The 14,880-nt window shown below is 36.8% G+C and overlaps 2 protein-coding genes across 2 annotated transcripts in view; one reads left to right on the top strand and one right to left on the bottom strand.

The window, feature by feature from the left end:
- The window catches only part of LRCH2 (leucine rich repeats and calponin homology domain containing 2), a 60,575-nt gene that overhangs the window by 11,092 nt on the left and 34,603 nt on the right, over positions 1–14,880 (top strand). The window contains 7 exon segments of the mRNA XM_077775164.1: positions 2,033–2,055; positions 2,621–2,673; positions 9,369–9,456; positions 9,759–9,870; positions 10,296–10,408; positions 10,506–10,564; positions 12,463–12,570. Of these exon segments, the coding sequence (XP_077631290.1) occupies positions 2,033–2,055; positions 2,621–2,673; positions 9,369–9,456; positions 9,759–9,870; positions 10,296–10,408; positions 10,506–10,564; positions 12,463–12,570 (556 nt within the window).
- LOC144240778 (protein SET-like) lies at positions 7,638–8,814 on the bottom strand. Its single transcript, XM_077775180.1, has 2 exons — positions 8,761–8,814; positions 7,638–8,351 (listed from the first exon to the last, which is right to left on the bottom strand). The coding sequence occupies exons 1-2, from the start codon at positions 8,812–8,814 to the stop codon at positions 7,638–7,640; spliced, it is 768 nt and encodes a 255-aa protein (XP_077631306.1).

Below are 14,880 nucleotides of genomic sequence, written 5' to 3' on the forward strand. Positions count from 1 at the left end.
GTCTTAAGATTGACACCCTCCGATTCTTGCCCTTAGCTCTGCAGCCACATGACTGGCCCTTGCGTGCCTTCGCAAAAGCCTGGGGCTTATTCTGTGGCGTAGGTAGCTCCTCTCCGATTCTTTCCCGTGACTCAGCAGCCAAATGTCTACCACTCTTTGCCCCAGCAGAATATTTTCTTGTCATAATACTGTATTTTGATTTAATGGGAAATCGTGACATAGATATAATAATAGCAGAGATACATTAGTGCTTCCTGTGTTCCAGGCACTATCGAAATGCTTTACGTGCGTTAAATTATTTGATTCTTATAGTAGCCCTGCAAAACAGGTATCGTTATTATGTCTCATTTTACTTATGAGGAAACAGAAGCATAGAAGTTAAGGGACTTATTCAGTGCCACATAGCTAAAACGTGGGCACAGCTGGTATCAAAGCAAGGCAGTCTGACTGCAGGGCCTGTGCACTAACCACCAGGCTATACTTCTTAAGTGACTGAGCCACCCAGGCACCCCCACCAGGCTATACTTCTGAAGGAGGAGGAATAAATTGATGGGGATTGAAGATGGACGTGTTGATGATATGTCGTAGTGGTGCGTAGTGGGTAATGTAAGAAATATGAGTCCTCATTTTCCTTAGTAAGACCTCAGTAAATAACATCTATCACCAAGAAGTAAAACAGTAGCACCATATTACTGATAAATATGAAGGTAAATAGCAGAAAACCAACTGAAAGAGTTGGTATGTGGGGACCAGGTCTTGGAGATTGAAAGGAGTAGAATTGAGGGATTAATTTTTTCTTTATGAGTTTTTTAATTCTCTTTGACTTTAAAACTATGTACATGAATTACTACAATAAAAAATTATAAAAGAAAAGAATTCATCAGTATTTAATTTGGTAATGAAAGATAATTGTTTTTTTGGTTTATACAGATAATGAGATTTATTTTAATTGGTAATATACTTACATTCTAATAGCTCAGAAGTTTTTCCTTTTAAATGAAGTTTTTCAGTGGTCAGGTCTGATTTGGTATATGTTAAAATTATCTAAGAAACGTTATTCCTTTATACCTGGAATGCTAATTACTTTTTAATGTACTTTCTTATTATTTTCTTACCGTTTTCTTTGCTGATTATTTTTGCATGTTTGTAGGTTATGTGAGACCATAAATAAAACAAAGCATTGTTTTCAAGATTTCACTTTTTAAGTAATCTCTACACCCACTGTGGGGCTTGAACTCACAACCCCGAGGTCAAGAGTCCCCTGCTCCACTGACTTGAGCCAGCCAGTCTTCCTGAANGGAGGAGGGCAGAGCGAGGAGAGAGAGAATCCCAAGCAGGCTCCACGCCTTCAGCGCAGATCCGGATGTGGAGCTCATAATCACAAACCGTGAGATCACGACCTGAGTGGAAACGAAGAGTTGGAGGTTTAACTGACTGAGCCACCCAGGCTCCCCTAAAAATTTTTTAAAAGTAAGCTCTATACCTAACGTGGGGCTTGAACTCATGACCCCAAGATCAAGAGTGGCATGCTCTACCAACTGAGCCAGCCAGGTGCCCCATTATTATAGTTTTTGAGAAATATTTATTTGATATCACTCATGGTGACTGAAGTTAACTTACCATTTTCTTACTTCTCATTGTCTTTTTTTATATAGAATACTTTCTTTCACCATAGTATTTTACCCCTCATTGTCCCTTTTCTCCACCACCATTGAAACTAACTTTTCAGGACATTATCTTATTTGAATTGACAGTTTGAAAAATTATTTTTATTCTAACTGGCGTACGATCACACCTTTCAACATATTCATTTTTCTTATATTTATATTATTTTGATTAACTTTATTCCAGTGTTTAGACCAAAGAACTTAGTGGTTCTGATAAGATTACTTTAAAGAATTACATGGGCTATTTTTTTTTTCCTATACTCATCACTACAGTGAATATATTTCTTTTCACTTTTTTCCAATAAAAGCAACTTTTGTGAGGGGTGCCTGGGTGGCTTAGTCGGTGAAGCATCTGACTTTGGCTTGGGTCATGATCTTCAGGTTTGTGAGTTTGAGTCCCACATTGGCTCTGTGCTGACAGTTTAGAGCCTGGAGCCTGCTTCAGATTCTGTGACTCTGTCTCTCTCTGTCCNCATTAAAAAATAAAATAAAAAAGCAACTTTTGTGAATTATAGATTTTATATTATTTAGTGGTTTGTTGTACTTTTAACAAGAAAACTTTAGTGATATACAGAAAAATTAACTTATTTTTTCTAATAAGAATAAAAACTGCAATAGAATTTTAGTTGGTATCGTCAGATTTTTTCATATAGTGTTAGAAGTACAAATTATTCAATGTAAAGTATCTATTATGATTGTGATGTTTCAGCATAATTTAAGATTATTAAAATCTAGAAATAGGGGCACCTGGATGGCTCAGTTGGTTAAATGTCCAACTCCTGATTTCACCTCAGGCCATGATCTCTCAGTTCGGTTAGTTCGAGCCCCACATCAGGCTCTGTCTTCCCTCTTCCCCTCTCTCTCTACTCCTCTTCCTCTCATATTCTGTTTCTCTCAAAGTAAACTTAAAAAAAAAATATATATATATATAAATTGGAAAGTGACATTTAAATTTGGNTCTTCCATCATTGAGTAAAAGGATGCCCTCCCAGCCTCTCACAGACAGGTAATGTAATATTCTTAATATTCTTACAGTCTCATTTCATGATTGTTGTCTTGAGTGTACTGAATATATTTTGGTTGATTGGTCCAGGATGAAAAGCAATAATTGACTGAAGTGAAATATCACCATCACAGAATTCTGTGATACTAGAATAAATTTGGGATTTTCTCAAAATACTGAGTATTACTCATATTTTAGTAGTAAAATGTGTTTGACTTTATATTACAGAAACACTAATTTCTCAGCACTTGACAACTGTTAATTTATTATGATAATCACTCTATGGTACTAACTAGTATTGTGATAACTAGTAGAATTTGATTTTGGATTGAGGTTAGTGGAAGAGCAAGACATTTTAGGGTGCCTTTCTTCTTTATATTCTTTATGCCTGGATTAAGGATGATTTATCATTGATATTCTGTACGATATTGGTGTTTTTCTCCTCATGAGATTTTGAAATGGTAGATTTGACTATCTGTTTTTAATTCATCCTTTTGGGATGTAGGTTGGTTTGAAAGATTTTATGAAAATACAGTCCCACCCAGTAGTATGGAAAGTAATTTGGAATGGGGTGAGACTGCAGAAAGGGCTACTANTGTCATTTTATTTGCGACAAAGTTTAGATTCATTGGAATGGCAGTATATTAAGTAGTGTTTTTTAATTCCCAAATGGGATGTTTTCTAGAATATTTCTGTTGCCTCAGTAGAATTAAATATTTAAACATTACTTTAATTCCTAAAGATTATTTTGTTTAATAGTATGAGTGATAATAGACCAAACAATTCTATAAAAATTAGGCTTTGTTCATATTCTCATCTCTATTAGTTTGCTTTGCTTATTTAAAAATGAATTTACTTTAGTAGTGACATTTATAATATTAGTGATTTGTTTATTTTACAAAAAGCATTTGAAAAAAAAACACCCAAATAGTCTAATGCCTACTGAAAGGTTCAGGGTATGTTTTGTTGAATGACATGCACCTTGGTGTCAGCCCTCACAGAGCCCACAGTCTAGTAGAGAAGGAGTCAGTCAGCAAACGAAGCAAAGAAATATAATACACATACACACATGCAATTTTTAAATTGTGGCAAGTGCTACAAAGGAGAGGATCGTGTTTCAGGAGTGTGGTCAGGGAATGTCGCTTTGGGAAGGTGAGGTTTTAAGTCAAGAACTGAAAGAAGAAAAGCTAGCTGTGTAAAGACTAAGGGAAAACAGCATTTCAGGCAGCAAGAATGACATGTGCTAAGGCCTGAAGTTAGCAAGACACTTGGTGTGTTAAAGAAACTGAAAGGTCAGCATGGTTGGAGCAGAGTGGCTGAAGAAGAAGAGGTACAAGTTGATTTTGGAGAAGTCATCAGGCCTCAAGTCATGTGGGGGCTTTGGAGGCTGTGGTGTAAGGAGTTTGAATTTTACTTATAGTGCATTGGGAAGTCAGCAGACAGAGGCTGGGGAATAACATGATCTGGTTTATATTTAAAAAGGTATTTGGGCTTTTAAAAGTATAGATTGGAAATCAACAAACGTAGAAGCACAGGGACTAGTTGGGTTGTTGAAGTACTGTTAAGAGATCAAGGGGTCTCGAATAGGGTGAGTGCAGTGGAGATGAAAAGGAGTGGATAGAATTGAGATATATTTTAGAGATGGTCTCTAGCAATGATGTCCAATAGAAGTGTGATACAAGCCACATATGTAATTTTATATTTTCTTGTAATCCATTAAAAAAAGTAAAAATGGGGCATCTGCGTGGCTCATTCAGTTAAGTGTCCGACTTTTGATTTCGGCTCCGGTCATAATCTCATGGTTTGTGAGATCCAACCCCTCTTGGGATTCTCTCTCTCCCTGTCACTCTCCCTCTGTCTCTCTGTCTCTCTCAAAATAAATAAACTTAGAAAGTAAAATGGAAACAGGGGAAATTAATTTTAATGTTATTTAACCCAGTATACCCAACACATCATTTCAGCATGTAATTCCTGTAAAAATGTTAGTAAGGTTTTTCACGTTCATTTCCTTTCTATTACATCATTGAAATCTGGTGTTTTTCATTTATAGCACGTTTGAGTTTAGACTAGCCATATGTCAAGTGCTCAACAGCCATATGATGGTTAGTGACTACTATAGAGTGTAGTGCAAGTCAATAGACTTTACTTATGCGGGGACTCTTAGGTGTGCTAATTTCTTACTCACAGCCTGTATTGAACTACTTAGAAAATTCCTGTGTGCACTTTCCACTGCTACGCTTATGCCTTTGGCTCTTTGATTCTTACTACCCAGAATAGCCGCCTGTGCCTTGGCTATTGTAAAGTCTTTATTCTACATAGATAAGCATTACAGTAGTCAGGTATATTAACTTCTGCAGTCAGACAGAATATACCCATTAAGCCCTTCTCTGGCTGTTGATAAATTTATGTCCTTGTGTCATAATGTCTGTAGTTCTGAGTTTTCTTATATTTGTAAAAAGGACAATAATCACCTGGACGCTGTTGGGATTAAATGAAATAATGTATATAGAATACTTAATACAATGCCTTACCCATAACAGCTCCTCAACAAATAGCTTATTACTCTGATTGCCAACTGTCACAGATCTACATATATTTTATTATAGTGCACGGATGTATTATTGAGCAGTGGCATCAGATGATTTTGCTTCTAATCATGGTTTAACCTCTCAATTCCTCTGTTGCCTGTGTAAGTTACTTATTCTCTCTCAGCCTATTTCTTTATGTAAAATGTTAACAATACCCACTTCTTAAGCTTGTTGTGAGAACTAAATATGTACTTGTACTAGTTCAAGACCTGATATTCAGTAAATGTTACATTTTCCCCCCGGGACGGTAACTTTTATAAGCTTTATTATCCTCATTTATGAAAAGAAATGATGCATAAATTGCTGAATGTAAGGATTATAAATAAAATGTGTACTTGGCACAGTAGCTAATATAGTATAGACACTTCATGAATACTGGCAATTATTGCCTCTCTTCATCCTTGAAGACTAAGTTCCGAAGCCACTTTCTTGGGTGAGCCCTTCCTAACCTTACCAAGAAATAACTGATCATGCTTTTCTCATAGTACTTTGTATTTACCTTGGTCAGTCTTCCAAATATATAAACATACTTCCCTTCTGGTCTGAGAGCCCTTTGAGGTCAAACATTTTTTAATTCATCTTGTTATCTTTTCAGGCAGTCAGCATAGTGCCTGACACTTGGTAATTTTNATGAAACTTGGTAATTGCTTCCCTGAGTTTCCTTATATGTATATAATTTTTTATATGTATATAATTTTAAATCTTTATGTTCCTTTATTGGAGTAAGATTCCTGACCGGTATAGTGATGTATTACTAAACATGACCTGTGCAGAAATTACATACTGTCCATCTAGACAGGTTTTCTTACACTTTACCTGTCGANCATTCTCACCCAGATTCACACAGACAGGCCTCTCTTGAGAGCTACATGCTAAATAGCTAGCACCTGGAGACAAAAGTACTCTGGAGTTTACCACCAGTACGGACTTCTTGTCTGAGAGTCTGTTTTCTCAGCCCAGTTTCATAGTGTCAGTGAAGACATGCCAGCAACTGCCCTTTGTGTAGTTGGCATTAGAGCACCGGGTCTGTCTGACGGTGGTGGCAGGCACTATTATTATATCCAGGTAAATAAAGGCCCAGTTTTAAAAATGCCGATTTGGGATACAAATCAAGGGCACAATGTAATCAGAACTGACTTTTGAGCAATCTGGTACCCCAACTGAGGTGGAAGATTTCAGAAGCTGATGGCAAATTGTACCCACGACGGTTCCCAGATTTGGAGACATTAATACATTAATTCCAATCCCTTTTTCAAGCCCACATAAGCCCTGAGGTCACCCTGCAAAGTGCGTATCAAAAAATATGGAGTCAGGGTGGCAAAGTTTGACAATACATTATACAAGTCACACTTGGAAAGTCATAATTAAATACATCTGTTCTGAGAGAAAAGCATCACATCCTTTTTGTACAAATTTAGTTTTATTGTAAGAAAGCAATTTGTACTTTTAACATTTAAAACCGAGCATCATCTTTCCTTCCCAGAAAAACAAAAAGAAAATTTAAAAATAAACAACAAAATTACAAGAGAATGTCAATTCCAAATAAGATGCTACAGGTTCTGCTGATTCTCCCACCGAGTGGCATGGCTCATGTTATCATTAGGAGAGAATCTTATCTTAAAAGTGTCATCTTCAACTGCAAGGATGTCTGTTAAACATCACAATTAAACATGCCACAGTTGAAGCCATGCTGTCAAAATGCCCACTCAGGCCACCCAAACAGCTCAAAACCACCGTTTGCTGACCTTCTATAATCCCATTTTTAAAAGTTTTTTTTTTTTTTTTTAAACAGGAGAAAGTAGACAGATACATGGTGGTAAATGCTAACTGTCCACATTCACACAGAGGCACAGTGTAATCTGTGGGCCCAATATACGGAGAAAGGAGGAAAAAAGCTAGAATTCTCTGCACTACTACACAGGGGCCTAACACCCTCCATCTTCCAGCAGAGCTAAGGGAGCAGAAGGTTTCTCTTTTTTCCCCACAGAGCACAGTGTAGCTTTCGTAAAATTTTTGTTTAGACAAAACTTTAAAAGGGATAAAAATGAACTTGGAATAGAAAGGGGTAGAGAGTCCTGTATTCTGCTCAAGGTATTCTCCCATCCCCAAATAAGTAGAGAACCATGGTATAAAGGGAGAGTAAAGAGAGTTCCAAAAACAGGGCAAATGAGGGGCGCCTGGGTGGATCAGTAGTTACATCCAACTTGGGCTCCGATCATGATCTCACGGTTCATGGGTTGCAGCCCCACGTCCGGCTCTGTGCTGACACCTCGGAGCCTGGAGCCTACTTGAAATTCTGTGTCTCCTTCTCTCTCTGCCCCTACGACTCCTACGCTGCGGGTCTCTCTCCNGGGAAGGCTGGAGTCCATCAGTGTTCCATTAGTCACCTTCTTCCCCCTCATCGTCTCCTTCTTCCCCCTCATCGTCTCCTTCTTCCCCCTCGTCGTCTCCTTCTTCCTCCTCTTCATCTTCTTCACCTTCCTCCTCTTCATCTTCACCTTCCTCCTCCTCTTCTTCACCTTCCTCCTCTTCCCCCTCCTCTTCTTCCTCTTCCTCCTCGTTGTTACCGACATCATCGTCATCGTCATCATCTTCTTCCCCTTCTTCGTCATCCGAATCGGAAAGCAAGTAGTACTGCAGTGGATTTGGCCAGATATCCTCTTTGATGAGCTCTCCTAACACATCGGCATCCGCATCAGAACGGTCAGTGAACCAGGTGAAAAAGCTCTCTGGTTCCTCATACTTTCTCTTCCGGCCGCCTTTATCCTGCATTTGACTTGGACGTTTCGTCAGATCCTTCCCAGGTTTCCATTTGACTTCAGTGAACTCTGAGGACGGCTCACCGTACTCACTCAGACGAAATTCTCTGGAGAGAACTTTATTTTCGAAGTAAGGGTTTTCGTCAAAATAGAAATCGATTCTGAACCCTGACTTGATATCTTCAGATTCCGTCACCTCAACTCTTGCCAGATAATGCAGCGCCTCTTCATCTTCCTCCCCAAGCAGGGCAGACACTTCTGGATGGTTGATAAATGTCATCGCCCAGAAATTGGGGATTCTGGCGATCGCTTCCGACCTCTGCTGAAAAAATGGCTGGGGGGGGGTTTTTTTNGATCGTCAGCTTCGTTGTCGTCGGAGTTGAGCTTTTTACCGAGTTTGGCCGGCGGGGCCCACATGGTGCCGCTCCGCGCTCGCGGTGGGGGGGCGGGGAGGAGAGACGGAAAGGCTGNGAGGAGGCGCGGTACCTACATTGATACATTCCTGAAACGTATACAGATCAGTGTTTGGGGGAGAAAGACAGCATCGCGATAGCGATCAGGGACTTTAGTGTTAGGTAATCTTGGGATCGAATTTAAACTGCCATTTTGCAGCTTGTGTGTTATTGAATAAGTTGTTCAAGCCCTCCTGGCCTCAGTTTCCTCTTCTGCAAAATGAGAATACACTATCACCCTGCTAGAATTTTCACAAGGCGTATGTGAGGTATTGTTTTTAAAGCACTTACCCTAATTCTTGTCGCATAATAAATGGTCTGTATGGAGTGTATGCAGAGTTGCATCTTTGTGAATTAGCAAATTAAAGTGAAAAAAACTTTGCAGCCTGGGTGGCATACTGTTGTGTTGTGTAATTCTGCGGTTTGTTTATTCAGTGCTTTGCAGACTTTTTTGCATTTTCTCTTTTTCTTAATTATCAGATGGGCATTATTTATAAAGCTGAAGCATATTTTTAGAACCAATGAAGAAGAAACTATGAAGTTAAAAAAGTAGTTCAGGGTTCTATGGTAAAATTTGTTAAGCCAGTCAGAAAAATAAAAAGGTCTTTCATTAAGAGTGTTTTTTAGCAGAACTCTGGTTTTCTGAATCTCTCAGGAGAAGTAATAGGTTATTGTTAACAATTGATTCTTTACAACAGAGCACATAAAGGGAAAATACTACGTGAGGGGTATGAATAAAAAATATTTTATTGGAAGATTTCTGATACTTTCCCTTCATGTCCTTAAGGATCTTAGACATTAAGAGTATATATTCTGTATTGTCTAGGGAAATTTTAGGCCAAGTCTGTGTTTATTTAAGAAGAAAACCCTAATTGTCCTTAGAATTTCTATTTCCATAGTATGGAAGATTTTTATCCAAATAAAAATCATGGCCCTGACTCTGGGATTGGAAGTGATAATGGAGAGAAACGATTATCTACAACAGAAGTGAGTCTTTTCTATTGCTGATCTATTTTATTAAAAAGTTGTGTTAGAGTTTTGAAATAAGTAGACACTTGTGCACACTTGACTTATTTTGTTTAAAGATACAATCATTATTGTATTTTATGACTTTAGATGAAAAAAGGACACATTTTTAGAAGCAGAACAGTAAACCTTAACATATTAATTTTTGGTTTGAGAACTGGAAATGTAAAGAAAATATTCTACACTTATGTGAAATTAAAGTAATTTAATCCTTATTCTATGTTTAAAGTGCCTCATTTGTACTTTGTATTTATTCCTTTCAGCCATCAGATGACGACACAATCAGCCTCCACTCTCAAGTCTCAGAATCAAATAGAGAGCAGACATCAAGAAATGATAGTCACTCAACTGGAAGTAAACCTGATCCTCAGAAAGGTAATTCATATGGCACCTTCTATTTTGTTTTAATTTTTTAAAAATATTTATTTGTTTTTGAGAGAGAGAGAGAGAGCACGCGCGAGCAAGTGGAGGAGGGACAGAGAGAGACACACACAATATCTGAAACAGGCTCCAGGCTCTGAGCTGTCAGCACAGAGCCTGATGCGGGGCTCAAACTCATGAGCGGCGAGATCATGACCTGAGCTGAAGTCTGATGCTTAACCCACTGAGACACCCAGGCGCCCCTATATTTATTTCATGTATATTGCTTTTATCAAAAAATGCATTTTGAAAAATGATATCATCTTTGGCCAACTCTTTTATTGAGAAAATATGCTTTTATTCTAAACACTATAGTATGAGAGCACACTGTTTACTATTTATATGTTCTAATAAATATTAATCTATATTTAGATAAAGAGGAATATGATTTTANGATCAGGAAGAATATGATTTTATTGATCCCAACACAGAAGATGTATCAGTTCCTGAGCAAGGAGATGCACATATTGGATCATATGTCTCTTTCCTTAAGGTACATAAAACTTTGAACAGATATTAATAACATACTCTCCTTTAGCTCACAAAAGTACACCACACAGATTTAAAATGGTAATTTTCTTTTATATAAGGGAAAAGAAAAAGGTCCTGAGAAATCTCAGAAAAATGAAGAATTGGGAGATGAAAAAAGGTAAGCACACATGAATCCTCCAATTGAAATGTAACTCATACATGAAATATTTGTTAGGTGTTTCTACTTGAAAGGGTACTTCAAAAGAATATAATTCTTGGTTCATTTACCTTTTATGTTCAGATAGTTAATTTAGAAGTACTTCATTTGTCTGCATTCCTCAGTTAAACTGAAAATGATAGTAATCATTTAAGCTGAGTATAGTATATACATTTCCCCCCGCTAAGAAGTGTAATAATTCTTTTATTACTGAGGAAGACTGCACCTTCACATACATTGGTTCGTTCGAGCTATTTAGCAACTCTTGAAAATAAATGATTTTTTGCATCGTTTGGCCAATAAGAAAATAGACCTGGAGTTTCAAATGTCTGGAACTGAGGTGGTTCAGCTCTTTGTCTAATACACTTGCCATTTCATCAGAATGGTTATAGTAATTTTAAGGGTATTTACTTCTGTGTTTTATGAAAATAATTGTACTTTAGGTCTTTTCTGTATCATTTATCTTATGAAATGATGGAGTATGACCTGCCACATTCAGTCACTCCTTAAAGTTGCTTCACAGCTGTAGGAAGGAAGGAAGGAAGGAACATTTGTTGTGTACCTACCATGTACCAGGATCTGTGCTGTGTGCTTTCCCATGTTTCTTCTTTATTTACTTTTACAGTTTTTTATTTTGTTTTAGTAATCTCTATACCCAGCGTGGGCCTCGAACTCATGACTCTGAGATCAAGAGTTTCATGCTCTTGCAACTAAGCCAGCCAAGTGTCCCAAAGATTATTATATAGTTTTTAAAGTTTTGTTTAAGTAATGTCTACACCCAACATGGGTCTCAAACTCATGGCCCTGAGATCAAGAGTTGCATGCTCTTCCTGCTGAGTCAGCCAGGTGCCCCTCATGCTTCTTACTTAACCTTCACTAAATTCTGCAGGGTTAGTGCTGTCCCCATTTTTACAGATGAGGAAGATGAAGCATGGAGACTCTAAAGTTTCTTGCCTAGAACCACTTAGATGGTGTCCACTAGAACCTACGGTGTGACCCTAGCTGTTTCTGATACCCAAGCTCTTATCTTTTCTCTCCGTTGTGCTTCCTCCAAATGACCTCACTGGTAATTTTAGGCAGTCTTGAATTAATCATCTCTGCTACCCCATGAGGAGGTACATTGCTTTGTCTCATACTCTTTATGTTTCATTCTTCTCATACTTTCTCACCTTACCTCATGAAGACCGTTGCCTAAACTTGAGGGTCACAGTGGCATACAAGATACGGTGAAGATACAGAGTTCTAGGATTTGATACTGTGTTTGAAATGAAATACCTTTGGGATAAAATTATTAGAGTTTGGAGAACACCTTATTTAAAAATTCCTTTGTTCTCTTTGATTAAAAATTATGTATTTTAATGAACATTTTCCTGCAAATTTGCCAGTCTTATTTGGACCTATTTTGCCTTTCCTCTACGTAAACATTTTACATAGAGATTTTAACATCACGGTGAATAAACCGATAAAGGCAGGGAAATTGAGTAAAACTTTCATAACATTTGATATTGATAAAGACAGGCGTATAGAGCTGTGGAGTTGTTATTGCACTCAAGACTGGGGAGTACGCATTGTTAAATTATACATTTCAGACGCTACCAAATGGTAATACAGTTTACTTTGTTAGCCATTTATTCATATCACTAGTATGATACATTTCCTATTGACTAGAGGATAGGCATGCTTTTATATTCCTTAAATATTCCTTACTTCTTATTTTAATGTTTTATTAAATACAGTGACATTAGGATTTTAGCTTTCAGTTGGTACTAAAAACGAACAAATGGTTTCTGCTTCTGGAAGCTGGCATAAAATGTCATCTGCCTTACTTTTTGGATAACCATGTTTGTGTCACCTTTCAGACTTGGGAAAGAACAGTTACTTGCAGAGGAAGAGGATGATGATGTGAAGGAAGTAACTGATTTGAGGAAAATAGCCGCTCAGTTATTGCAGCAAGAGCAGAAGAACAGGTATTTTTTTCAGTAATGAGATTTAAATAGGCAGACATTATAATCATTAAATGATTATTCAAAGATTATCAAATAAGTTTCCAGTAAACAGTAGGACCTTTTAAGATCCATGTCAAGGGGCTAACTATTAAAAGACACTGGGAAATACTTAGGAGAGAAGTGTCAAGTTACATAAATAATTAACAAATACTTTATACCCACATAGTCATTTTACTTAATTATTGTGTAGGTGTCTCTTGTTTAGTCCTGTGTGCTAAATAGTAGTAATTGGTCTATTTATTGATGCTCATTTCAGCTCACAATAGCATTAGATACATTATAAGCATTTTCCCCCAAGTACATGTCCTGTGTATGTAGTGTGCCTTGTATGAGATTCCAAATTGGATGGAATCACATAACGGTTGATTAAATCGGCATGATGATTTGAAGGTCACAGGTTCACTTTGGTCTGTTTCTTGGTCAGGGAGGATTTCTCCCTCTGGCTAGGCTTTCTCCAGATACATGCCATTGGCGATAAGAAAGACATTATATGAATGACTATAAAATCAGTGCAAGTCCAGTTTTAATACAGGAGAAGTTCTGTGCGCTGCTCACGGTCAGCTGCTTTTGCATCTTCATGTAGTGAGAGTACCGAGTACCACATTTATAGTTTGGAAATAATAAAGAAGATCTGAGTGTTTTTGTTTCGGTTTTTTTTTTTTTTTTGCTTTGACAAAATGTAAAGAATAGTTTTGGTACATTTAACAGGGGTGACTAAATTAAGTATTTTGTTTCTCCTAGTCAAAGCAATAAATGTTTGTGACTCACATGACCATGTTTTGGGATGTTTGACATTTAAGTATACTGGCATTTGCTTAGGTATGCTTTGAAAAAAATGACTGTTAAGACTTACCAAATTGCAGATGTATGGTTTTAAGGGCCACTATTTTTTAAAATAATTACTAAATATTTTTTTGTGTGCAGCTACTATATTTATAGAGTTACAAACCATAGTAGAAAGTGTCACTCATCCTTGCTCCTTCTGTATCTAATGCATCCTCATTTGCAGTTCACGTTTTTCTTTTACCATAACTTTCTGTCACCCTTTTCTGTGAAATTTATTTTCGAATCTCTTCCTGTGATTCATTTCTAATGGGCCTTTTTTATACTGCCTACTTGTGAGAGGTTGTGTATGGCTTTCCCCTTCCAGTATAATCCAAGCATTGATCACCCCCATGGTTTAAGAGGTTTGATGAAGCAAGCCATCACCTGCTCTGTGTAGCTTAGGAAATAGTTGAGTTTCTGTCTTTTCTACCTGGCAGGTGAAATAATTGTTTTTATCATTATCAGCATAGAATATTGATTTTGAAAGAACCCGCGACAATATTTCTCTGATTGTGTTAAGACTAGCACCTGGGTACGTAATTTTAGATTTTAACATTGTCATATGTATCATTTCTATATTTTTCAGTTTTCTACAACTGTATTAGTTTTTTATCTATTCCTAGGACTTGAATTATTCTTTTTAGCATAGAAACAACATCAAATGATGTTTCCTAGGTCTTTGTTTTTTGTGATAGTTTTGTAATCTGTACAAAATAGCACCTAGCACTGTGCCTTGTACATGGTAGGTACTCAGTAATACTGTTATTAGTTAAGCGATTGCTTGAAGAGGAGATAAATTTAAAGCTAATAGGAACTACTAATTTAGTTATGTTCTTTCTAAATTACTTATTTTTTTCACTTATTTATTTTTTAATTATTTATTTTTTTAGATGTATGCAAAAGCAATCTATGTCTGACGTTTCTCTTCATCTCCCTTTTCAGAGGTTAGCACATATGCATATAGATCTTTTAAGATACACATTAATATACAGTGACATTAATGTAATAATTATTTACATTGGAAGGCGTTAAACTATGGTATCTGGTCATAATGTAAGGAGCACATTTTACTTTTAAAATGTATAGACAGTGTTAATTAGATCTTTGGCCAGTTCTGTTCTGTTAATGGCCGAACTTAAATTGATCTCAGAATTTTTTTTATGCTGAATCTAGCATTTTCCCCACTAAATTCTCTCTTCCCTTTTTCTAAAATACGTTTCCATTGCTCACATCTCTTAGATAGAGATAATTAAAATTTTTGTTTACTATTACAATACTTGAATTTGAGTGAGTCCAAGAAAATCAGAAGTAATCTTCTATAAGGATGTACCATCTCTTTTCTAAAAATCACTCTTTAAAGATGTATTTTTTCCTTATAGTCTTGGATAGTTTTTTACCCTGATTCTTTTGCATTTAGGGATTGAATGCAATTTTAGGATTTGACAA

The sequence above is a fragment of the Crocuta crocuta genome, unplaced genomic scaffold (assembly GCF_008692635.1).
Source record: "Crocuta crocuta isolate KB4526 unplaced genomic scaffold, BGI_CrCroc_1.0 scaffold531, whole genome shotgun sequence".
Classification (NCBI taxonomy): domain Eukaryota; kingdom Metazoa; phylum Chordata; class Mammalia; order Carnivora; family Hyaenidae; genus Crocuta; species Crocuta crocuta.